We start from the raw sequence: 26,783 nt of genomic DNA on the forward strand, positions 1-26,783 counted from the left end.
CTAACAGAACATGGAGTAAGGTACACAGATACTCCCAGCAGGGAATAATCCAATTCCACCAGGAACTCCACACAGGCAAAATCACAAGAAAGTGAAAAACCATAAGCAAAGGTACAAGATCAACTTATCTGAGAGGAGTTCTGGCAGATACAGAGAACAGGGCTGGTTTCAGGAAGTCCTTAGAACACAGGAAATACAATTGAGCTCCGCCAAGGAACGAAAGGAAGCAACATAGTTATAGAGGCCCAAACCAAATGACATGATTGCAAATCCTACTTAGCTGTCCAGTTCCCACTCAGAAAGTCAGCTGCATTACCAGCACTGACCACATGAGGGAGCCCAAAACTGGAATCTAATTCAAATGTATTCACAACAGCACACCCTCCTTGACCACTTTATTAATCCCCAACACCATGCAGCTCCGGCGTAATCCACACGAGGTCCCACGCGTCACATCCAGCTCTGCTACATCTCAGAGCGAGCAGCCATAGAGAAGACTACCAGCTCTGAGTGTATCCTATGACTGAGCCGCGATGAGCGATGACTGCAGGCAGATACTGTCACAGGCTGGGGGGTGCGTCAGCCTGTAACCAATCACAGACGAGAGGACGGCCGGTGGGCGAGGAAAACGTGCAAAGCTGTGTGTATGCGATGTGAGGTACAGGAAGTGAATGTGCGACCTGGAAGCAGTGTGCCGCCATGACACCGAGTCTCGGAAAAGTATGAAACTCTCACTTATTTCTTTAGTTTATTGTGTCTCTTTAATTCCCGAATCCGGATCGTGCAAATGGAATCCCGGGCCTGGGTCCGGCACCCAGATAGCGCTGAAACCACGCGGATCCGGACTTCTACAGTCCAGATCTGCTCAGCCCTAATTGTAAGCTCTTGCAAGAAGGGCTCTGGCTCCACTTGTATAATTGAATAATTTGCACATACTATAATGTTACCCTCCCTGTACTGTCTGGAATCACATGTCTGACAGCCATAGAATTAACAAATGATAATGAGAGCTAGGTTAGATTTTATAATGTGTATGCATTTGTGAGGAAAGCTGCAGTAACAAGATAAAGTGGCCATTGCCTTTAAGGAACACATCTGATAAGAGTGCTCTTCATGGGTATGAAGATTTGTATAATATAATTTTTGCTTACAGCATTGTTGTGCCATTCTGTATTTTAATATTTACCAATAGGTGTATTAGTTTACTATGATACAGTGTACATTATGTTGTTTTTGTTTTATTTCATTTGTTGGTGTCATAGCTTCAAGATCTGAAAGATCAGTCTCGAAAGGCATATACATTTTTTGACCTGCTGAAATCAAGAAATATTCGTATTGTCACATTTCTTTCTATTTTGCTCTGGTAAGTGGAAACAGTTAGGTGTATACTGTTTTTAATGTCTGTGACGCCACTTGCGGTATGCGGCAATGTGTAGAAGCCGCCGCTGCATAGTCTCACACTGCTGGGGCTGGTGTTAATAAGTAGCTTAGGTGACAAGGCCCTCCGCAAGTAGGGCTGAGTCCCAGTGTAGATATTGACTGTTGTAGGGGTGCAGAAAGAATTCAGACGTACACAGGGACTGCAGTTCAACTTGTCCTTTACTTACAGTTGCCTGGTACAGCAACCCGGTTTGTGCTGGTTCTGTGGGTCCCGGGTTCCCTTAGTCCCAGTGCTGGTATGGCGAGCCAGTGAACTCTTCCTCCTTTGCACTTTATTAAGTTGGGGGTCCTTGTGGCCTGGAGCGTCTTGGGGTCCCTCCTTGGTCTTTCCATCTGTCTCTTCCCCGAGTACGTCTGGCAGGCAGCTTGAACCAATTTAAGGGCTGAACAGGAGCCCTGTTCCCAGGTTCCCACTTTGCTACTGTGCCCCGTACTCTTGGTGGTGATGGACCGTGAAAGTCCCCGATCACCTGCAGGATTATCGGATGGGCCTGGAGCTTCTGTCCGAACTAGGGTCCTGTACCCCGCTGTGCTCGGTCCCTTAGGGTAATGGCTCTTTTCCCCTTCAGGCAACCGGTCTCCTCTTTAGTTCACTGGGGTCTCCTTCTGACTCCACACACACACCGACTATCTTCTCCAACTGACACTTCCTTCACCTCCTACCATTCATCTCAGACAACTCTCAACTGTCAGAACTGACCACACCCCTCCCCTGAGCTTCCGGCTACTGGATTGGGCAGGTCCCAGCCAATGGGCAGCTACCCCTCTAAACCCGTTGCTAGCCTGTTGCTCCGCCTGGGAAGAGGGCAGTTTGTGTGTGTGTAGTGCAGTTACCAGCATTGGTCTTCCAGGAACCCGGGGTAATGCAGTCCTGTGCGGCACCTGTTACCCCAGGGTGCTGCAATACCACATAAAAAACACTTATCCACATACTTAGCACTTTTCTAAGTGTTCTCTCTAATTCTCTAGATAAATAAAATAAAGAAAACTCTCCCTTAACTGCCTCTACAGAACCCAAGTTTCTAGCAACCGCCTTCCCACAGCCCTTTAGGGCCGCATTTGCAGTCAGACTGCGAGCCTTGTTTGCGCATTATAACAGCAGCCGGCTCTAACATCACTAACTGGTAACTGTCCCTTTTAAAGCGCAATCAGAGGGAGCTTAAAGAGAACCTGTCAGCACGATTTAGCAATGTAAAGACATGGCTGCAATGGCACTATAATACTGATAAAATGTAAACCTTGGTTGAATATATCTGCTGTGTTGTTCTTGTTTAATCAGACCTTTTTCTTCTAAGGAGATTTCAGTGCAGAAGGGTGAGACTGTGGGTAGGGTCTTCTCCCCCTGGTCTGGCCCCTCCGCTTGCTCCTGGGTTTCAATGACAGGTCACTGATTTTCCAGTGACCTGCCTCCTGTTTGAAATTTTGCTCTGCCGCCATTATTGGCGTTGGTGGTGCATGTGCAGTGATTTTACAGATGGTATTTGATAAAATAGCACCGGATGGCAGTGTATGCGCGGGTGGAGACCGTGCCTTAATGACATCTTCATTGAATTCAGATGTCAATTTACGCATGTGCTGTCTCTAGTGCCATTTTATTGAAGGCAAGCCATGAAACCAGTCTGTATATGCCTACGTCCCTCTCACCAGTTCCAACCTTGTGCACGGATATCTCATTAGGAGAAAACTTCAAAGGTATCAATTTAATCAGTGTAACAGTGCGATTATGGCCATGTCTTTACTTCACATTGCTAAATCTGCTAAATATTTTCTCTATCAGGGAAGGTTTTTTTTTTTTGTTTGTTTTTTCTTTTAGGAGATATTTATAAAACTGCCTGATTTATATTAAAGAAGTTATCCATCCACTACTATTACATTGATAGCCTATCCTTAGGATAGGTCATCAATGTCCGACACCCAGCACCCCCACCAATCAGCTGTTTTCGGTGCGGGCAGCCGCAGCAGGCAGCCGTAAATGCTCAGTTCTGGCGCTTCTCCATCTTCTGATAGCGGCTGCAGCTGGGTACTGCACATTGGCCTCCTATTGATTTGAACAGGAGGTGGATGTGCAATACCCGGCCTCGGGTACTGAGCATTTTCGGCTGCCGCCGTAGGCACCAAGAACACCTGAACGGCGGGATGCCAAGTGTCAGACCTTAACGATAGGCCATCAAAGTAAAAGTAGTGGACAACCTCTTTAATTAGAGAAATTAATGGCTTTGCAGCAGAGGAGTAAACATCTAGGTCCTATTTAAAGGGGGTGTCTGTTTCCAAAAAAATCTTTTTAGCTGTACTAAACAGCTAACTTTAGAACTTAATAATACATTTCTTTTTCCAAAGGTACCTAAAACTCCAGATATCAGCAGTGGCCTGAGCTCCCAGTCTCTACTGGCCCCCTTTGATTGACACAGGAGAGAGTTTCTTGTGTCAGCTGTGGCTGGTACTGTTTATGGAGGTGGCTAGCTGACTGGCTTATTTTATTCCCTTATATATCATCAGCAGTGTCCCTACTGGGCCTCACAATCTAAATTTGCTATCAGTATATCTTTGGAGTGTGAGAGGAAACATATGAAATCACAGGGAGAATATACAAACTCCTTGCAGATGTTGTCCTTGATGAGACTTGAACTCTGGACCCCAGCGCTGCAAGACTGCAGTGCTAACCACTGAGCCATTATGCTGCCCATTCATTGACAAGGGGGTTGGCTTAGTCATTGAATGAGCAGTCAGCCATTCCTCTTCAGACATTGCACTCTTAGGGTGCGTGTCCACAATCAGTGTTTGCAGCGGTTTGGACACTTCAGCTGCGTCCAAAACGCTGTGTTGTACAGTACAAGCATAGTGGACTGGATTGCTAGAAATCTCGTGCCCACTGTGCCTCTTTTTTCCGCAGCAAACACTGACCTGCGGTGCGTCTTTCCAGGCTGCAGCATGTCAATTGTTTACTGTGGATTCGCATGCGTCCTCCGTAGGGAGAAGCGAGAGACCGCAGCGCACTGAACCCTGATCGTGGTTACAAGCAGCTGCAGTCTCCTACAGAGGAGACTCGCAGACCCGCAGGTCAGGACCTGCTGCGTCCAGGATGCAGGGAGTCCTGATCATGGGTACATTCCCTTAATGTGTCCCATACAGGAATCGCTGCCCTGTGTCAAGGACAGGGCCACACGTGTAGATGCTGGCACCCAGAACTGCTGCTGAAAAGCATTGGTTGTACATAATTCCTCATTGGTGTAAAATGTTGTTTAATGTAAAGGAACCTTTAAGGACTCCTCGTGCCTATTCGGTTACATTGGCATCTAGTGTTGATTCCCTCTGTGTAGCATAAAGCGGCTAACAAACAGCCTTTCACTCTGGTGGGCTCACTTCTAACATGTATTAAATCCATGCATGCCCCCTGCTGGCTCTTGAAAGACCTTTTCTTGCACTATTCCCCATGCCTAAGCCTGGAACTACTTGTGTTTTATTTCTGCAGGATGATAATATCTGTAGGCTACTTTGGCTTGTCACTTAACACTCCCAATTTACACGGTGACCCGTATGTGAACTGCTTCCTATCTGCTATCATTGAGGTCCCTGCTTATATCATAGCTTGGCTGCTGCTCCGAAACTTCTCCAGAAGATACTCTACATCCAGCACATTGTTCCTTGGTGGAGTTGTTCTTCTTTTCATACAGCTAGTGCCTAAACGTAAGATGCTTGTTACCTTTTTATTATGCCTTTTTTTATTTTGTGAGCGTTTTTGTAATTGAAAGTACAATAGAAATGCAAAGTAAATATTCTACGCCAAAAAAGATTTCACTGTAGTAACTTTTGCACTATGTATCATTATGCGTTAGCAATGTATGCCTTGTGTACATATCAGCTAGTGTCAATATTACAATGTGCATTAAGACATATATATTTAAAGAATATTCATTTAATTTGGGACCTGGAGAGAAGCCGCTGACAGATAACTGAAGGATCGGGGACGCTGTATTCCAATATGCCCAAGCCATTTTTCTCTTGACAGCTGACATTTGAATACCCCCATACATTTTAGGCTATGTGCGCACGTAGCGTAATTACATGCAGTCACGCTGCGCTTTGTAGCGCAGCGTAACTGCATGCGTCCTGCGTCCCCTGCATAATCTATGGAGATTATGCAGGAGCCGTGCGCACGTGGCGTATTAGAGCGCAGCGCTTCGGCTGCTGCCCGAAGCGCGCGTTCTAAGAAGTGACATGTCACTTCTTCCGTGCGCTTTGCCGGCAGCTCCTGCTCTGTCTATGGCAGGAGCTGCAGGCAGAGCGCATGGAATCGGCTTTTTTTTTCTCTTTCTCTACGGACATTTTCTGCAGCGATTTGAAGCACACATGTGCTCTTCAGATCGCTGCAGAAATTTCTGCAGCGCTAGTACGCAACGTGCGCACATAGCCTTAGACTGACACCTTACCCAACCGTTCAACCAAAACACACTATGTTACAGCTCATCCATATGCAGAAGGTACACAAATGATGGTAGAAGGACAAGCCACAAAAATATCCACCATTAGGTAGGAATCCAGGGTGCACAGCTTTTTTTCTGCTCCAATGAGCACACACTGTCAGATTAAAGGGAAGGTGCCATCAAAATAAAAAAAAAAATAACTGAAAAAATTATAAATTATTTATGTTTTAATGTCTTGTTTAAATATTATCACTATGGAGCAAAATATGAAAAAATAATTTAAAAACTTTGATATGTTCCACTTTAAACACTAGGGGGAGCAGCTGCTGAAAACCAAGTGTAAAACTAGCCTGGATTACAACTGCAGTAAAAGTGGCCGCAATCTGCTCTCCTGTGTGTGATGTCACCTCCCCCTCCCCTTCTGGGTGTTTCCAAAAGGATAAAGGAGGATGAAATTTGGATCACAGTGCAGAGCCATTTTGTTGGGGACTGCTAACTGATCCTAATATGTCTAATGTGTCACCAAGGACAGCTGGCATAGTGCTCCACTGTATAATTTGCCCGATTAATATATCGCGCTCCACAATACCGTGGCCCATAATATACCGTGCTCCGCAGTACTGTACCCCATAATATACCGTGCTCTGCAATACCGTGCCCCATAGAGCTGCATACAGTACATAGCTGGTGTGCAGTGATATAGCAGAGCTGTTTCAATATGTTCAGAGCACAGCAGCGTGTGACTTCTCTACTTTGCTTTGAACACGGCGAGCAGTGATCTGCTGCCAGGCATTGTACTATAGATGTTAGGTTGCGATGATTGCACTCTGCCCCCAGTACTCACCCCATCCCAGGCCTTCGCTCCCGGCACCTCCTCCTAGCCTGGTGTCTTGGCAGCTACTCCTGTTACCGCTGAGTACAGTGACAGGAAGAGCTGCCGGTGATTGCAGCTAATATCAGCTGCGATCACCGCCCCACACTGAGCCCACAGTGGTGACCGGGAAAGTGAAGCGCACAGCATACGATGTGGGCTCCACAAAGATGGCAGCGATCTCCTCCCAGAGAAGTGATCTGGACAGCCCAGGGTGCAGCCACAGTGCAGGAGATGGGGTCGGAGCCCGACTAGCATCTCTTATGCACAGGTACTGTCGTATTTGAGGTAAGTAACTATCGTTGCACACTGCAAATCCAAGATGGCAGCCCCCAGTGTTAGCGTAAAAATAAAATTAAATAAAAACTAAATAAAGAGTAAATTTAATTTTGTATTAAAAATAATTTATTCCATAATCAGTAATTATTAATACAAAACCTAAAATCGCAGCACCTTCCATTTAAACTAATCCCAATGGGCGCTTAAAAACATAGTACTATATTTATGGCATAGAAAGTGTATGCAATAAATGTATGCTGGGTGGCAGTTCCACTTTTAGGCCGAAGTTTGTCAGGTGAGTGGAGGTCTTCTACTCCCTAATCGCACTCCAGGAAGGAGGAGACCATATCTGGGTTTTTCACTCCATTGTATTTTATGAATTAATTAAATTGCTGCATATTTCACCACTCCGAAAACAGCAATAAAAATTTCCGCACAATACATGACCACATCTCCACTACATTTCCTTTGTACTGAAGTACCACTTAGGAGTCAGATGACCCCCCACTCTGGCAACATATGGCATCTCAGAGATGGTCCATAAATACGTTTCTAGTACTTGCCCATCCCAGCAGCCATATGCAAGCCACTTCTCCCGGACAAGGAAAAGACATGGGCAGCCACCAGACACGGAGAATCTTGTCTGTAAATGGTTAGGGGCTATAAAGGAATGGCATTGCTGGCCACATGTAGCCCCCAGGCTATAGGCTGTGTACCCCTGGTATGTAGCTCACGCTTTTTGAGCGAGTTGGCTCTTACTCATAGTCTGAGGTGAGGTACAGTTGGAAAAGGATAAAATAGAGATTTCATGTTTCGACGATCTAGTGCTGGACCCTCTACTGATTTTTAACTACGGGAAAATTCGCCTAATGTGAATGAAACATTACAGATGGCCAATCGGCTTTACTTATTATTTTTACTCTGAATATTCTTGATTCTGCTGTTTTTAAAATGTTCCTACACATTATCAAAGCCAACATGACTGTTTAATTCCTTGTATGCTTACTGGTGACTTTTGTAATGGGTGTGGGGGGGGGGGGTGCTAAGACTCCAGGCCCCAGACACTTTGGTTCCTCAGAAACCTCATTATTTAGTAGAAGTCATTTGATATAGATGCCATATGTTTTTGATCTTGATGAGAACATGTGCTATCTGATTTTCTTGCAGATCTGAATATCCTGTCTGTCCTGTTGGTCATGCTTGGGAAATTTGGAATCACATCTGCTTTCTCCATGGTTTATGTATACACTGCTGAGCTGTACCCCACAGTTGTAAGAAACATGGGGGTTGGGGCCAGTTCTATGGCTTCCAGATTAGGCAGCATTTTATCCCCTTATTTTGTGTACCTTGGTAAGTCCTGCTATTTTATACATCTTTCAATAAAATGAAACCTACTAAAATTTGTGATATTGAACTTGCATTTTGTATAAGTAACTTTCTACCTGTCAGAGAACACAATAGAGAAATCCTAGATGCAAAATACGGCATTTTTATTTAGTAATACAGTGAAGGAAATAATTATTTGATCCTTTGCTGATTTTGTTTGTTTTCCCACTGACAAAGACATGAACAGTCTATAATTTTAAGGGTAGGTTAATTTTAACAGTGAGCGATAGAATATCTGAAATAAAATCCAGAAAATCACATTGTATAAATTATTAATTTATTTGCATTTTGTAGAGAAATAAGTATTTGATCCCTTCGGTAAACAAGACTTATAATACTTGGTGGCAAAACCCTTGTTGGCAAGCACAGCAGTCAGCCATTTTTTGTAGTTGATGAGGTTTGCACACATTTTGGTCCACTCCTCTTTGCAGTTCGTCTCTAAATCATGAAGATTTTCAGCCTGTCACTTGGCAACTCTGAGCTTCAGCTCCCTCCATAAGTTTTCTATGGGATAAAGGTCTGAAGATTGGCTAGGCTACTCAATGACCTTAATGTGCTTCTTTTTTTTTGACACTCTTTTGTTGCCTTGACTGTATGTTTTGGGTCATTGTCATGCTGGAAGACCCAGCTACGACCCATTTTTAATGTCCTGGTGGAGGGAATGAGATTGTCACTCAGGATTTTACGATACATGGCACCATTCATTGTCCCATTGATGCGGTGAAGTAGTCGTGTGACCTTATCAGAGAAACACCCCCCCAAAACAAAATCTTATAATATTTCCACCTCCATGCTTGACAGAGGGAACAGTGTTCTTTGGGTCATAGGCAGCATTTCTCTTCCTCTAAACATGGCGAGTTGAGTTAAGGTCAAGGAGCTAAATTTTTGTCTCATCTGACCACTGCACCTTCTCCCAATCACTCTCAGAATCATCCAGGTGTTGATTGGCAAACTTCAGATGGGCCAGCTGCACATGTGCCTTCTTTGAGCAGTGGGACGTTCTGGGCACTGCAGGATTTTAAGCCATTACAGTGTAATATGTTACCAATTGTTTTCTTGGAGACAGTGGTCCCAGCTGCCTTGAGATCATTAACAAGTTCCCCTGTGTTTTTAGACTGATCTCTCACCTTCCTCATGATCCTGGATATCCCAAAGAGGTGAGATTTTGCATGGTGCCCCAGATCGATGTCGATTGCCATTCATTTTGTATTTCTTCCACTTCCTTGCTATTGCACCAACAGTTGTCTCCTTCTCACGCAGCGTCTTACTTATGGTTTTGTAACCCATTCCAGCCTTGTGCAGGTCCATGATCTTGTCCCTGACAACCTTAGAAAGCACTTTGGTGTTGCCCATGTTGTAGAGGTTAGAGTCTGACTGATTTATTGAGCCTGTGGACAGGAGTCTTTTATACAGGTGACAATGTGACAGCTATTTTTAGAGCAGGTAACAAGTTGATTAGAGTGGCCAAGTGGTCTGTAGGAGCCAGACCTTTTAATGGTTGGTAGGGGATCAAATACTTTATTTCTCGCTGCAAAATGTAAATACATTTATATAATTTATACAATGTGATTTTCTGGATTATATTTTGGGTATTCTCTCTCTCACTCTTAAAATTAACCTACCCTTAAAATTATAGATTGTTCATGTCTTTGTCAGTGGGCAAACTACAAAATCAGCAAGGGATCAAATAATTATTTCCTTCACTATATCTAGTAATGAGCGAGCATGCTTAGTACTCAATCGTGCATTGGAGTTCTGGAGAAGCTCAATACTCTATTGAATATTCTGCTACTCTAGTGCCATACTCAAAGTCCATGCTTTGCATATTTCGCGGGCTCTTTTTTCAGCCACTAAACATGCAGGGATTGCCTGCCAATCATGTAATGCTGGCTACTAGCAATACTGTGATTTGGCTGGCCACATATCGTCATGGGGACTATATAAGACCAGGTGCCGCCATGCTCTGTCCTCTGTACCCAGTGATTATATAGGGAGAGTGTCTTATAGCGTCACAGAACTTGCTGTTGTAACATTAAATCGTCATTTTCAGCGCTAATTTGAAATAGACTCTTTTCAATACTAATACCGCTCAGTCTGCATTTAGTGTAGGGCAAGCTACTGGAGAAAAAGGATAGTGTATTAGAGGCATGTAGGCAAGGAGACCTTGCTTGTGCAACATGAAAAATCTATTCTATTCTTTAATATTACTCTTATATGCATTTAGTGTAGGGCAAGCAGCTGGAGATGGGATAGTTTTGGATAAGAGCCATAAAGGTAGGGTATACAGTGGGTATGGAAAGTATTCAGACCCCCTATAAATTTTTCACTTTGTTTCATTGTAGCCATTTGGTAAATTCAAAAAAGTTCATTTTTTTTTTCTCAGTAATGTACACTCTGCACCTCATCTTGACAGAAAAAAACAGAAATGTAGAATTTTTTGTAAATTTATTAAACAAGGAAAACTGAAATATCACATGGTCATAAGTATTCAGACCCTTTACTTAGTATTGAGTAGAAGCACCCCTTTTGAGCTAGTAGAGCCATGAGTCTTCTTGGGACTGATGCAATACGTTTTTCACTGTATTTGGGGATCCTCTGCCATTCTTCCTTGCAGATCCTCTTCAGTTCCGTCAGGTTGGATGGTGAACGTTGGTGGACAACGATTTTCAGGTCTCTCCAGAGATGCTCAATTGGGTTTAGGTCAGGGCTCTGGCCGGGCCAGTCAAGAATGGTCACAGAGTTGTTCTGAAGCCACTCCTTTGTTATTTTAGATGTGTGCTTAGGGTCATTGTCTTGTTGGAAGGTGAACCTTTGGCAAAGTCTGAGGTCCAGAGCACTCTGGAAGAGGTTTTCCTCCAAGATATCTCTGTACTTGGCCGCATTCATCTTTCCTTCAATTGCAACCAGTTGTCCTGTCTCTGCAGCTGAAAATCACCCCCATAGCATCATGCTGCCACTACCACATTTCACTGTTGGGATTGTATTGGGCAGGTGATGAGCAGTGCCTGGTTTTCTACACACATACCGCTTACAATTATAACCAAAAAATTCTATCTTCATCTCATCAGACCAGAGAATCTTATTTCTCATAGTCTGGGAGTCCTTCATGTGTTTTTTTGCAAACTCTATGCAGAATTTCATAGGCTTTCTTGCACTGAGGAGAGGCTTCCGTCGGCCCACTGTCCCATAAAGGCACGACTGGTGAAGGGCTGCAGTGATAGTTGATTTTGTGGAACTCCCATCTCCCTACTGCATCTCTGGCGCTCAGCCACAGTGATCTTGAGGTTCTTCTTTACCTCTCTCACCAAGGCTCTTCTCCCATAATTGCTCAGTTTGGCTGGATCTGTGCCTTGCCACAATTTTGTCTCTGAGCTCCTTGGACAGTTCCTTTGACCTCATGATTCTCATTTGGTCTGACATGCACCAGTATGTGCCTTTCCAAATCAAGTCCTATCAGTTGAACTAAACACCGCTGGACTCCAATTAAGGAGTGGAACCATCTCAAGGAGGATCACAAGAAAATGGACAGCATGTAACTTAAATATGAGTGTCTGAGCAAAGGGTCTCAATACTTATGACCATGTGATATTTCAGTTTTTCTTGTTTAAATTTGCACTAACTTCTACATTGCTGTTTTTTTCTTGACAAGATGGGGTGCAGCGTGTAATGAGAAAAAAAACACTTTTTTGAAATTTACCAAATGGCTGCAAAGAAACAAAGAGTGAAAAAAAATAAAGCGGTCTGAATACTTTCTGTACCCACTGTATATAGATAGATATATGTTGCTTTGTGGTACGGTAATTTAAATTCAATCACTTCACTTCCCGGAATTCCACCTGCTACAAGATGATATTATACCAAGGTTATTCTACATTCAAAATTACATGTTAAAATATGTAGATAATTTCTAAAACTTGCCTGATGTCCATTTTTACATGTGTTACTTCTCCAGGTGCCTATGACAAACATTTGCCTTTTGTCCTGATGGGCAGTCTCACTGTTCTTGTGGGTATTTTTACCTTGTTTCTCCCAGAAACCCATGGTATGCCTTTGCCAGACACAATTGAAGAGATGCTTAGAGTAAAAGGGTAAGTGGAGATTTATCTTTTCATCTTTGTTGTTGTAGATTTGCAACCAAAACACAGTAGCTGGAAAAAGTTTACATTCCTCCCTTTTTTTTCTTTTTTTTTTTTTTTAATCCACTAAATTAAAATTTTTAAACCTACAAACCCCATCCAGACGAATTGAGAGAAGCGAAGCACGTCTAGTTGGCACATGAATGATATATGAATGATATATACAAATGGCATAGTTTCGGTCACTTCACTGTCCATTCTCACTAGCAATACCTTTGGATCCTGATAGCGTGATCTGCATGTTGTTAGAATTCAAAAATCTCTAGGCTCATAGAGTTCAGCATTTATGGGATAACTACTTTAAAAGCAATCGGTCAGCAGGTTTTCGTCACCTAATCTGAGAGCAGAGTTCTTGATTCCAGTGATTTCACTCACTTGGCTGCTTACTATAGTTTTGTTAATCTCTTGGTGCTAAAAGTGATTTTGTCACTAGAGGACTAGTAATCGTGCTGCCAAGTAGTCAGCCATGTTAATCAGGTATGTATAACCCACCATTGATTTGGCAGCTTTCTGTTTACACTGTACATGGGCAGAGAGCTGCCAATCGGTGGTGGAGGTGGGGTTATACAGAGCTCAGCATTCAGAGAAAAGTACATCTGCAGCAAATAAAACAGGGATATTATTAAAATGACAGCAAGCAGTCCAGTAACTCTTAGATCACTGCAATAAGGGTCACTGCTCTCACATCATGCTGCTCTCAGATGGGTTAGCAAACTCCTGGTGACAGAGTCCCTTTAATTCTGGCAGTGTCAAATACCTGGATATACTTTCTGGTCCAGGTTGCAGCACCTGAGTGGAAGAGGACAATAAGATGCTTGGGTGTCTACAGGAGAGGTTGTGGTGCAGTCATCACCATAGTTGGTCTCTATTGATAGCGCAAGCTTGCATGATCTTTCTCTGCAACTAGTGCTCTCTTCAAGCAAGCCAGTCCTGTCAGTCTTCAGTGAGGAATGCAGGTTCTGTAAAACAAGCGGAATGGTGCACTGAGCCTTTTGGTCAAACCTTAAGTGCATTGAACATGATAATTTGCAGATTTGATTAAACTTCAGAATCTGCAGAATGTTAAATTCACGTTAATGCACAGCTCATAATTACAGATGAGCGAACCCGAGGATCTGTGTTTGTACCAAACACAGACTTTACAAAGAAAATAAAACAAGTTTGGGTGCTTTACCTATGCAAACCACTCATGTGAGCATTGCTGTGCTCGGGTATGCTCAGTCCTCAGCCCTTGAAGTGTTTGAACGGCTCGCAGTGGGGGTAACAACAGCGTGATCAGATGTAGTGTGCACAGGGAAAAAAAAAAGTGGAAAAACTTCCCCCACCCACCCTCACAAGTGATCTGTCTATGGCTGGTTGCACATGGATGGAGACCCGAACTGCTCAATGATAGTGATGGGCGAACCCGAACTGTAAAGTTCGGAATCTGTACCGAACACCTAGTGTTCGTGCACACGATCCCCAACATGAGCTTTCTTGGGAAGCTCGTGTTACAGTTCGGGTCCAGGAGCTGTAAAAACAAGCCCATTATTTAAAAACATTATGATTATACTTACAGGTCCCGCTCGCGTCCTGCAGAATCTGTCTCCCGTACGCTTCTGCTTCCGGGTCTGATCATTAACTTCCGGGGGAATTCACTGCACTGCTGTCGCTTGGCAGTCTTTGGCTGTTTTCGGCCGTGTTTGCGGTGACATCAGGGTTCACCCGACTGCATTGCTCATGGACTCGATTGAACTTTGACTGTCCCTGTGCAAGTCTCGCATTGGTATCACCCGGCACAGCGTCCAATCTCCTGACAGGAGCGGGTCAACTGCACGAAAATACATGCAGCTGAGGCTCCCCTGTCAGGAGAGTGTGCGGGGTGATGCAATGCAAGACTCGCACAAGTCATACGCAAGTGCTATCATACCCTCAGTGTCAGCTTCCTTCTCGCTCTGTAGAGACACTTGTATGTACAGAGTGCTGAAGCAGAGCTGACATTGCTCTCTGCTTCTCGCTCTGTAGAGACACTTGCCTATGCAGAGCTGACATTGCTTTACCTGTGGACTACGTCGGACTAAGCATTTTTTTTTATAATAAAGTTGGAGCCTCTAAATGTTTTTTTTGTTTTGTTGCTAATAACAATTTTTTTCCTATGTGATGTGTTTTTTTTTTTTTTTTACTGTCTACTAGAAATTCATGGTGGCCATGTCTAATTTGGCGTGACACCATGAATTTTGGGCTTAGTACCAGCTGAGAATGCAAAGCTGGTATTAACCCCTTTTTAATACTCAGCGTGCCACCACCATCAGGGACACTAGACCAGCTGGGTAAAGCACTTGGAAATGGCGTTAAGAAACAATGCACTATTTCCAGGGGCGGCTGCTGGCTGCGGTTTTTAGCGTGGGGGGCCCAGTACGCTTGGGCCTTACCACGCTGAAACCCCAGCTGCCTGGTTTTACCTGACTGGCGATCAAAATACGGCAGGAGCGCACGCATTTTTTTTTTTTTTTAATTTTTTTTTTTTTTTTTAAATGGTTAAAAAAAAAAAAAAAATATATATATATATATATATATAATGCTATTTTTATTGCCAGCCAAGGTAAAGCCAAGCAGCTGGGGGTGGGGCAGCCCGTAGTCGTCCGCTTTATCTGCGCTGAGAATCAAAAATACTGCAGATATGTCATTTTTTTTAAAATGTATTTATTTTTACACTACTATATATGTGAGGGACCCAACAGCCAATCACAGACTCTGTCATGCAGAATGGTCGTCTGTGATTGGCTGTTTGAGTAACATTGAATCTGCCAATACATTCTAGATGTTAGAATGTATGAGCAGGTTTCAGGTTACTCCAGCATACAATCACAGACACCATCTGTGATTTTTTTTTTTTTTTTTTTACTGTTAAAATAACAAACAAACAGCGAGAAATTTTTTTTATTAGAGATAAAACTGAAGACCTTTTAAGACACCATCTTTATTACCAAAAAAAAAACCCCCTCTGACATAGTCCAAAGGTGGGCGAGCATCTTCAGCTCTGCTACATCTGTGCGAAAAGACAAACACAGGTCTGCTCACACAGACTCAGCTGAGAGCAGTCAGAGACTCACCCGAGTGCATAGCTGAGGCCGGTCAGCTGTGCCCCTGGGTAACCACCACTGACTACAGGACCTTCCTTGATGTCATAGCCATGTGACCAGTCTGTAACCCATAAAGCAATACAACATTCACACTAGACTGGTCTCATGGCTATGACGTCATGGAAGGTCCTGTAGTCAATGGTGGTTACCCGGGGGCAGAGCAATGAAGCAGAAGCGACCAGGAGACAGAGTCTGCAGTACGCGTCGCGGGACCTGTAAGGATAATGACAATGTTTAATATTAACTATATTCTTTATTTTACAGCCCCCCGCGCCCATCCCATCACTGTAAATTCTAAGTTCGGATGCAAGTTCGTGTTATCTCAGACCCCGAACACAAACTTTACAAAATGTTCGGGCGAGGCTCCCGATCCCAAACATTGGGGCTTTCGCCCATCACTACTCAATTAGTGACTTCCTTTGGGGTTCAGGTCAACTCCGGGTCCCAAACCAAACCTTACATAAAGTCCAGCTGCACGTGCCAAACTGAACTTCCATGGGTTCGCTCACCTCTAATCATAATACCTCTTTTGTATCTGATTTAATTGATCACATACAGTAGCTTGTGCTTTTTTGCTTTTTTTTTTTTCCTCTTGAAAAAAGTGTCATAGTCTATCAAAAGTTGTTTCATGCATTCTATTCAACCCTGGACACAAAACTTTGAGGGAAGCGTATTGAGATCATGAATTGCAGTCGGTCTGCCTCTGCAAAGAAACGCAGAATAAGAAATGTATGGTCTTAAGTACTCTGGCTGAAACTCTTTTATGGTGACCTGAAAATGGTCCTAACGTTTAAACACCAAACATTACCAGCAAAAAGGAGAAAATATTTTCTACTGATGTCACAATAAAGGTTGCCCCTTTTCAGTCTCCATTAAGATAGGGGGCTAAATGAAGACCGGATATATGGCACAGAACAAATGTTGGCCTTCTGTTGTAAGATCCTGGCGTTCTACAAATCGTTATGTGAAGTGTAACGTCAGGATGCCAACTTGTTAAGGACGATTTCCTGCCGTCCTGACCTGACTCCTCACCATGTGTGTGTATAGTAAGAAATTCTCAGACTCCTTACTGATAGTCTGACGGGGGAACTTTCATTCACTTTTATTTCCAGGCAGACCCTAGTAAAACTCACAAAATGCAATAATGATATTTTCTTGAATATCTGCTTTCTCCAACTAATTTTTTTTCAAATGCTCCTCTATTTTCTTTGTAGATTTGCAAATATGTAATCTTGCACATCTTCCCACCCTTTTCCCAGATCCCCTATACTTTCCCAGTTTGTCACTCACTCGTCTTCTCCTCTTCCCTTCTTATAATTTCTACCATGAAAAAGAATCAGACATTGGCAAATCTAACAGTAGTGCTCCAAATCTCTGTAGTACCTCACTTTTATCAGAATCCATTAGCTTGACCTCATGAGTCATCATAACAACGAACTACATTTATGAGAGAGACATACCAAGTCCATAATATATATTCTTATTTCCCTCTTTACAGATTCAAATATAAGAAAGGAATTAAAAAAGGATTGAAGTTTCAGAAGCAGAATGGAAAACTGAAGGTTCTTTCAAATACTGCATTATAGATCTCAGAGACCCCTTCATTTCATCCCAGATCTACAGACAAAATGCCCTTCATTTTACAGACTATTCAGTATGTAGGACTTATGTGATCAAGTCATGCTGAAGCCAGTCACTGATTTGGCCTGTCGTCCACTGAAAAGGATTGGACCATCAGGACCTCCAATAAATCCGAGAGAGGCGCTGTGATGACCACTCACTGAAGAGACAACAATAGGGGCATATTGCAGATATTAAAGTTCCACCACTGGTAATACATTTCTGAGCAGTAGTTTTCTATGGTGTTTCTGTAAATATGATGATGTGTTTTATTTATTTGCTATGTATATTTGCCAAGGACACTACAGTCACCTTTCTATGTCTTTTAGTACAGATATATTAATTTATCTCCATTCCAATACCCTCTAAGGATTTACTTACAAAATGGTAATACTTGGGACTTCATAAACAATCTGTTTGGAAACTGTCACAATATAAAACCCTGGTCTCCAAAGCAATGGTTCAAGGAAATCCTAAAGAGTAATCTGACTGAGCCTTATTCCTTATGTGGTGTAAAAAGGACATTCTTCTGCTATGTCCTGTTAATTTTTAGATGGCACTTCGTACTATTCCACATTTCTTCCCTTGGACTTCAGCTCATTATTTTTATAAGCACCATGAAGCTAAATCTGTTGGTAACTTTTTATTTGAAGCTACTGAGAATCACCTCTGTGTCTCCTCAAGCAGATGGCACCTGATCTACCAACTTTATAATATGTATTTTTAGCAGAAATTCACACATGCAAAAAAATAGTAATCAACAACTATAGGAATGTCACAAGGTGTCGCAACACTATAGTGACAACTAGAAATATGAATAGGTGATGGCTAGCTACTCATTTAATGTATGCTCCTATCATCTGGGGATCTTCTACACTGGCAGAAACCTTGTTGTGAGACATCATCTGAGCCCATTATATGTTTGGGTGCAGCATGGGATAATTCCTTGCTGGGAGTGTGGGACAGTAGAATTCGTAAAGGGATTGTCTCTATTAATTAGAAAGTTTCCATGATCAAAGCTGACCACAAAGCTTCCCTTGCTAAGACCCCCAGCAGTCAGCTGTAATATTTTGAGAAACCTAGAAGTGTGTGTTTAGTGAAACTGCAGCGCCACCCCAGGGGACATGAAGCATTACACAGTTCTCAAGTCAGTGCAGGACAGGACACGTCCTCCAGAGCGAGAGACACTCTTAGGGTATGGTTCCACTTGCGCATAGCTTCCAATGCAAGAGCATCAGAAGCGATATGCTAATCACCCTCTGCTGTGAGTGTCAGTCGAGGGTCATGTGACTGTGGTACGATCTTGCGATCGGGTCACAGCTGCGGAGAAGAGGGGGGGGAACACCTTCTCCCCATCTTGTCCGCTGCCTGTCTCTGCGTATATTGTATTAAATGCGAGTGCAGTACGATGTTTCACACGCTCCCATAGACTTGTATGGGGGTGCGTGAGCTGAGACTCGCTGCCAAACGCAGCATGCTGCGATTCATTCCACGAGAAATCAATCACAGATGGACACTGCACGACAGTTTTGCACTAGAGTGAGAGCAGTCCGATGTTTGTTTTATCGGATTGCACTCGTCAGTGCAGTACGCAAGTGGAACTGAACCCTTAGACACCATTCTGTACTCTGACCAGCAGATGAAGATACTGAATGGTGTTCCCCTCCATTAACTTGCAGTTCTCTAGGACACATGTTAAGAAAATCCATCTAACTGTATATGGATTGTACAATTGTAAAATGTCTAAAAAGCCAATTTTGCTAAATAGTGTAGTCCAAAGCTAACGTACATCATTTTTCATGCATGTCTTTTCCTTTAAGTGGAATCTGTCATGAGATACATGTTGCTTGAACTATGAGCAGCATAAATCATTGCAACCAGGTATAGTGTTCCCTCTAATGCTCTAATGCTCCAGTGTTTCAGAGACAATATACTACAGTATAAAAAGCCGGCCAGGGAATATAGGAAGAGATGAGGCAAGTCCAGCGTCCAGCTTCCCCATCCCGTTCTTCCCTGAACGACACTAGATGATCGTTCTTTCTCCCGTGTGTACATAGCGAGAGATCTGTCAATCACCTGCTGCAAAGAGCTAGACTAATCTCCTCTCTAGTTATGGGTCCCGGCCCGGTATATTTTTTCTGAAACGCCGGAGCATTTCAGAGCATACTATACCTGGCTGCAATCAACCAGCCCGGCTTCAGTTAGTAGTAGTAGTAGTAGTAGTAGTAGTAGTAGTAGTAGTAGTAGTAGTAGTAGTAGTAGTAGTAGTAGTAGTAGTAGTAGTAGTAGTAGTAGTAGTAGTAGTAGTAGTAGTAGTAGTAGTAGTAGTAGTAGTAGTAGTAGTAGTAGTAGTAGTAGTAGTAGTATCAGTAGTAGTAGTAGTATCAGTAGTAGTAGTATCAGTAGTAGTAGTAGTAGTAGTATCAGTAGTAGTAGTAGTAGTAGTATCAGTAGACAGGTTCCCTAGGATCTCCATTGTCAGAGTTGGTTCCTCAGTCTGCTGCACGGCCATTGCTTGTCTGCTGTCAGTTAGTCTTGTTTTTACTTTTTCTTCTAAACCAGTTTTTAATAGTGTCAGTAATGACTCCAATCCTCTGATTACAGAGTCATAGTAAATGACGAATATGCTACCAAATGGCTGCCTTGCTTATATGACCTCTTGTGTCTTCCACGGCATTATTATCTAGACCATGGCAGCTGCTACAGTAAGATCTTTAGTCTGTATCTATGTGCAAAGCTCTCAGGCTCTCTTAAAATGGTTGGTCAGAGGCAAACATCTTTAATAATAAATTCTTTATTCTATTAGCTACAGTTACCCAAAAATGAAAATTTGCATTAGTACAAGCCACTGACCTCTCTCTAGATGTTTATCTCCTTCTGATAAGAAACAAAAAGTCACCTTGGCTTTTCTTGAAGACATTTCACCTTTATATCCACTCGTATGTATAATTAAATGTTCTGCTACTTTCTACTATAATTTTTATTTGCATCTTCAATATCTGATTACCGAGATCTTTCTATGTCTGTCAAAGTCGCCTGTAAGATAAATACGTCCTCTGAGAGCGAAACACTTCAGCCACACAAAGCTCTCTCCTGTCCTTAGCGTTTACTACATATTAGAAGAAGTAATGTTTTATGAAGGAAATCTTACATTTTAGATCACTTTCAGCCAATTGCTTATTTAACCTCCCCAACCCACATCCAGCTGAGCTTGTGTGTTTTAAATGGGGATAGACCTGCTAAGCATCCTTTAACCATTAACTGGCAACAGGCAAAAATGTTAAAAAAGATGAGGAGTTTCAACAAAAGTTGCATTTTTTTTTTCTTCGCTGTTCAGTGATTAGGTTGGTCAAGTTTGTGGACTAAAGGGCACTTTACACGCTGCGATATCGGTATCGATACCGCTAGCGAGGGTACCCGCCCCCATCGGTTGTGCGACACGGGCAAATCGCTGCCCGTGGCGCACAACATCGCTAACACCCATCACATGGACTTACCTGCCTAGCGATGTCGCTGTTGCCGGCGAACCGCCTCCTTTCTAAGGGGGCGGTCCGTGCGGCGTCACAGCGACGTCACACGGCAGCCATCCAATAGAAGCAGAGGGGCGGAGATGAGTGGGCAGAATATCCCGCTCACCTCCTTCCTTCCTTCTTTTCCGGTGGACGCAGGTAGATGTTCGTCGTTCCTGCAGTGTCACACGTAGCGATGTGTGGTGCCGCAGGAACAACTAACAACATCGTACCTGCAACAGCAACGATATGAAAAGGAGCGACGTGTCAACGATCAACGATTTTTGACGCTTTTGCGATCGTTGATCATCGCTCCTAGCTGTCACACGCTGCGATGTCGCTAACGGCGTCGAATGTGCGTCACTAACGACGTGACCCCGACGATATATTGTTAGCGATGTCGCAGCGTGTAAAGCACCCTTTAGACAAGTGTGAATTCCTGCCAGATAAAGTGATATGCCAGGTTCCCTTTTAACCAATTTTATGCCAATTTTATGTTTTTCATCCATTGAAGAATGATAACCTGCATACACTTCAATCTATAACTTTGCTATCTGTTCTTCCACTTTTATGTCCCCTCTAAGAATCCATTCAGGCTTAACTAGTTTTGCAGGTTTAAAATATGTCTTTTTCACGCCTGCTTTGGTCAGGAGTTGGCTAGACTCTCCGTGACAGCAATGACAATATGTCTTTATTGTTTGATCTGCTATGTGTATTCTAGAAACATAAATGAGATGTATGCAGTGTATGTTTCACTTTTAAGCTGTGTCCACACTAGCATCATGTCTTCCATTTTCTTGTGCGTTTAAACAGACTCTGATTGACTTTAATGAAGAGATCATGGAGTTTTACAGGACTTCCAGTATCAAAATTTTGACAAAAAATCCTATTACCTCAGTCAAATATACCAGAAGGCTTAATAGAAACTTAGAACCCCAAATCTTGTATGAAGAGGGCATTATAATTTACATTACATTACTAGATTATCTATTAGTGCCCAGAGACGTTCTACTGTATATTTGTCATAGATCTACATAGTGTCTAATTTATATATAAATTATTGATAACAGATCTTCTATGTGTCATTCAGTAGCTGATGTATATTCATTTAATTGTTTTTTTTACATGTCTCATTATGATATTTCTTATTAATCTAGTGTTGTCATCACATTTCCATGTAATGTTTTTTCACTTGTCACCACTTTTTTTCACACTAGGGTTTCCATTGGCCTGTCCAGTATTTTTGATGGTAAGAATAGAGAAGTAAGCAGCTCTATTCTTGCTGTCAAAGGTACTAGAAATGCTAATGGCTCCTTATAAAGTTATGGTATGATTCAGTTTTGCGGTAATGGCTCTCTATACATAGAAGCAAGACAGTCGTTTGAAGTAAGTCCTAGTTGTAGGAACATTCTGAATTTCTGGAAAGGTCCATTGTATAATTTTCTCTCACACAATAACCCATTCCAAGGTGATTTATTGTTTAAAGTAACTATTTAATTTTTGCTGAATGAAGTATATTTTGACACTAAATGAAAGATGCTTGTCATGGCATTGTGGTTTGTGTCTTGCACATTATCATTTACTCTTGTGCTTGACTATTGCATCTATTTATAGTATTAGCATATTAAAATGGAAAATATGAACGGTGAATACCTTTTTTAGGCTCTGCTCACCCTGGCGTCATGAGCTTTCGGCTAGATGTTCCAGTAACTCTAATGGCAAGACTAGTACGTTCAATAGGGAATGGCTTGAAATTGGTTCTAAAGTTACCGTAATGGCCTAGTGTGAACAGAGCCTAAAAGTGGCCAAACATCCCCCCCCCCCTCGAGCCTCAATAAACCTGCACACACAACTTGGCCAAGTGTTCATATATTTTCATTGAGGAGACATTTCTGATCGCAACTTATTCTCCATGAGGAAAAAAGGAATTGCCTATGCTTAAATGCTTTATGCCTGATCATTTTTTTATTTTACATCTACTTTTGAGGGTGAGTTATGGCACAGTAGATTGGTCAATGCCACCAAAATCTCACCTTTTTAAGATCACAATACAGCAACATCATTCAAACTCTCCAAATCTCCAAACTCTCCCCTGACTCTACCCCCAGACAGAGGATGCCAGGGGTGATAAAGATTCAGAATGTCCCATTTTGGACTGCTGATGTTTTTGTTCTCTAAGATAAGCTGTCGTGGGAGATGTCTGAGAACACAAAAGTGCTTGGCAGAGGGAGTGCTTTAAAGATGTATATATATATATATACTGTACGTGTGTGTGTGTGTGTAATATATATATATATATATATAACTGTGTATGTGTGTATGTATGTGTGTGTGTGTATATATATAATATATATATATATATATATATAATGAGTCGGGCAAGATAGCTACTGACAACAGCAATATGAAGTGTTTGGCGGATGTTATTTTGAAAAGAACAGACAAGATAAATAAAAAGCTGGTACTGCTATTCACAGATGCAGATATGATTATTGGGGCCAGATGTTTTTTCAGTTATTTTATTAATGCATAAAAAAAAAAAAAATCTGCCTCTTGATTTGAAATGGATAATAACAGGAAGCAATTGCCAAGATTCAACTGCATTTTAAGTGATAAGTAAGGATACAGTAACTTCTAAGGGCGGTTTTACATTGCCCTACTTCTGGCATTACCGTAAATGGCCAGATGATGAGCTACCTGTTTAATAATCAATTATTAGCCTGTTTAAACAGGCAGACTATGCTGCCCGTGTGCACAGAACAATCGGTCTTAGATAGTGCTGTGTTTATAGGCAGAGCAGGTCTTGTTTGTACAGGGCAATGCGCTGCCGAGGGCTTAAAAATCATTTCACCAGACAAATGATAATTTTTCTGTTCCTAGGAACAGGAACATTCTTTCACTATAATTGTGCATTGTGAAGCCAGCTTATAGTTGCATTTCATTGGCTAATTATCAGGTGTTTCCAATATTTGGCCAGCCTAAACAGGCGGCCAATCACCACACTAATAACTATAGCAATAGACTCGTTCATAGGAAATCATCATTCTTGGCAGCACAATGAACAGGACATGTGCAGCCGAGAACCTTTATACACTGTGGATCAAACAATCGTATTTTAAACGGAAATGTACGTACTTTGGTTCATGAGAAACCGATGTTTTAAACCCAGTGTTGAAAATGTCCACAGCCTACATACAAGCACGCCTGCACATGCCGTTCCATATTGTTGAATGTATTCCGCAGTACATCTGGGGTCATAGCCTGAATTTGTTCCTGTATGTTTTCTCATAGTGCCTGTAATGTTCGTGGCTTGATAATGTACAGTCGACTTTTCAAATAGCCACAAAGGAAAAAAATTGGGAGGTGCTAAATCAGGCAATTTTGGTGGCCACACTCCCTTGTAAATTACTCTGTCATCAAACAAGGCTTCAATCTCTTTCGTTCTGACAATCGATGAGTGACACGTTGCACCATCCTGTTGGAAATGGCTTATTCTAAGATTTTCATCATCCAGCTGATTGATGAAGGTTTGGAAGATTTCCATGTACAATGCTGAAGGAATTTGTCAGGAGTGAAATACAAGCACCACACAAACTACCAACACGCAGAAAGGCGTGCAGTAGTGGAGACTATTTTCGGGGTGACAAGTTGGTGAGGCCACCCTGTGCCAGAATGTTTCTTGTCGCTGATGTACATTGCACTCTCATTTTTCGTGAACCAAAGTATGTACAGTCCAAATGTTAGTACAGTTGACCGTCCCTTTTAGAAGTTTGAGTTATTTTTCCAGGTAAAGTAGCGAGTGAATCCCCTTTCATCAGTCCTACATCTACTTTGTGTGGTATGTCTTAACATAAAAACATGGAAACCATGATGCACTGGAGATACCTTGGTTATAGCTAGAAAGTTTGATATCCTAGAACATCTTACCTTACCCATCACATGGACTTTTTTCTTCACACGATTTTTAAAACCATTCCTAAAATAGCAACTTACACAATATTCTGGGACAGTTATGGGTTTGCCACTAATAGGTTTTATTTATTTATTTTTTTAAGGATCCTTGAGGAACATATTAAGCGATTGACCAGTTAGAAAGTGGCTGTTGTAGATAGTTGAATACAGCCCTCTGGCAGTCTTCTAGAGAATGAATGGACCTATGGTTGCCGCTCCATTCTTATGGTGAGAAAACTGCCTCTTTCTGGCGATCAGTGGGGTTCCCAGTAGGGTGATCTCCACCTATATAGATAGTATCACTGATCCAGTAAAGATTAGTGCCTAAAGTAGAGGACGCACACATTCTTCTTGTATAAGAACCCCAGCTGCCTCTGGAATCAAGCAGTTTGAGCTATTACATTGCAAGATTAAGAGAATATATGTTTTTAAAATTGTTGTTCATCTTTTACATTGCACATAGTATGAAGTACTAAGTATAAAGCTGCATTTCTACAAAGCAGATGTTGCATTTGCTTAGTATTTTGTTTTTCACTTACTAAGACTTACAAAATGTCAATCAATTGCACACCCGCGCTTTATGCTAAATTCTCAAAAGGATCAGCACCTAGATTGGTTTTCACTTTGTAGTGAGTGGACTGTCGTGATATTGTCATGTTCTTTTAAAGCTCTGTTCACATTTCTGTTTGCTGGTATTTGAAGTCTGGCTAACCCAGCAGAGTTTCCGTTCTACCCAGAGGCCACAATGCTGGTGTCAATGTAATGGAGTATCACTTGGTTGTGAAGTAGCAGAGTAAAAATGTATCTCCAGTATAATGGTGAATCCTGCTGTGTTTTTTGAAAAAGTTACCTCAACTGAATGTAAAATCCGGGGTGAAGAAAAAGCACTATTATATGACAGAAAATGTAAATGAGTAGGTTCAGGTTCATGAAAATTTCCTACACTGTGTTCCGGCTCCATAGCAACAGACTACCTGCTTAATGTTGCACAATGCCGTGTGTAGTCTGTTGCTATGGGAAGCCACTGAAGGACAAATAAACTGCAGCAAGACTGATCCTATCCTGTAAAGGAAAATAATCAGAATAAGATGGCTTTAGTCCTGTGCTTGTTTGATTTGGCGCTTGGACACACGAACTATGGAAATGTGCTCTGTTTATCCAAATTCTGAATAATGAACATGCCGTTCGGGTCATTGTTCAGTATTTGCCCATTAAAACGTTTCCAGATTTCATGTATTCTTGGCGGTGTGAGCTTTCCTTAGTTTGCCTTTATACTAAATATGAAATGTTGGAAGCTGTTCAGTATGCACAACTGCCCGATCTGAGTTGTGAAGTGAAGACTCAATATATTACTCAGTGTCGGACGTATTTATTTGAAATATTCTTCAGACTTTCTTACTTGAAATGTATATGAGCACAACAATGCAAAATGTCTGTAAAATAGGTGTTCTTATTTCTACATATAACTTGTATTGTGATTTAGACATTTTGTCATAAAATCATTTTGTATGAATAAAATTGTGATTGATTATTTCAAAACATCATATTTTTGGATGCAAATAGATTAAATACATAAAGTGAAAATAAAGTAATATAAAAACGGCTGCGTGTGTCTGAACTTATTGCTGATATATATGGGCACAGGGTTGCCAACCTGATTTTGCATTTTCTTGGACCGCATATCAAAAATGACAGACTGCCAACATTCTTTACAGACGAATTTGAATGCCAGAATAATCATTAAACTTAAAGCACCATTCTAGAGTTTTTTTTTTTTTTTTTTTAATCTCACCACTGGAGTGGTACATTAAATGCAAGTCTCCTACGCCCGTTCTTATACTCACATGCCGCCGGCTTTATCTGTTTCCAGTGTCACTCCAAACGGTCTTCGGTGATTTGTCACCTGTTGGGGGCTCTAGTGTTTCTTGAAATGCGCTGGGGTCATAACTCAATACAAGTCTGAGAGCCTCGTTCTGGCTCTCATAGGTTAGCATTGGGAGCTTGTGGCCTCTAGACAGTCAGAAGTTACGGGCACAAGATGGCGCCAT

At 42.0% G+C, this 26,783-nt stretch overlaps 1 protein-coding gene across 1 annotated transcript in view; it reads left to right on the forward strand.

Annotated features, from left to right (window-relative positions):
* LOC142303289 (organic cation/carnitine transporter 2-like) overlaps positions 1 to 26,330 on the forward strand; it is an 82,858-nt gene extending 56,528 nt beyond the window's left edge. Inside the window, exons 6-10 of the mRNA XM_075344537.1 lie at positions 1,263 to 1,363; positions 4,910 to 5,124; positions 8,179 to 8,361; positions 12,350 to 12,485; positions 17,154 to 26,330. Coding sequence (XP_075200652.1) covers positions 1,263 to 1,363; positions 4,910 to 5,124; positions 8,179 to 8,361; positions 12,350 to 12,485; positions 17,154 to 17,241 — 723 coding nt within the window. The 3' untranslated portion in view covers positions 17,242 to 26,330. The remainder of the gene's footprint in view (positions 1 to 1,262; positions 1,364 to 4,909; positions 5,125 to 8,178; positions 8,362 to 12,349; positions 12,486 to 17,153) is intronic.
* Positions 26,331 to 26,783: the final 453 nt, after the last annotated feature.

Source organism: Anomaloglossus baeobatrachus, chromosome 4 (assembly GCF_048569485.1).
Source record: "Anomaloglossus baeobatrachus isolate aAnoBae1 chromosome 4, aAnoBae1.hap1, whole genome shotgun sequence".
NCBI classification, from domain to species: domain Eukaryota; kingdom Metazoa; phylum Chordata; class Amphibia; order Anura; family Aromobatidae; genus Anomaloglossus; species Anomaloglossus baeobatrachus.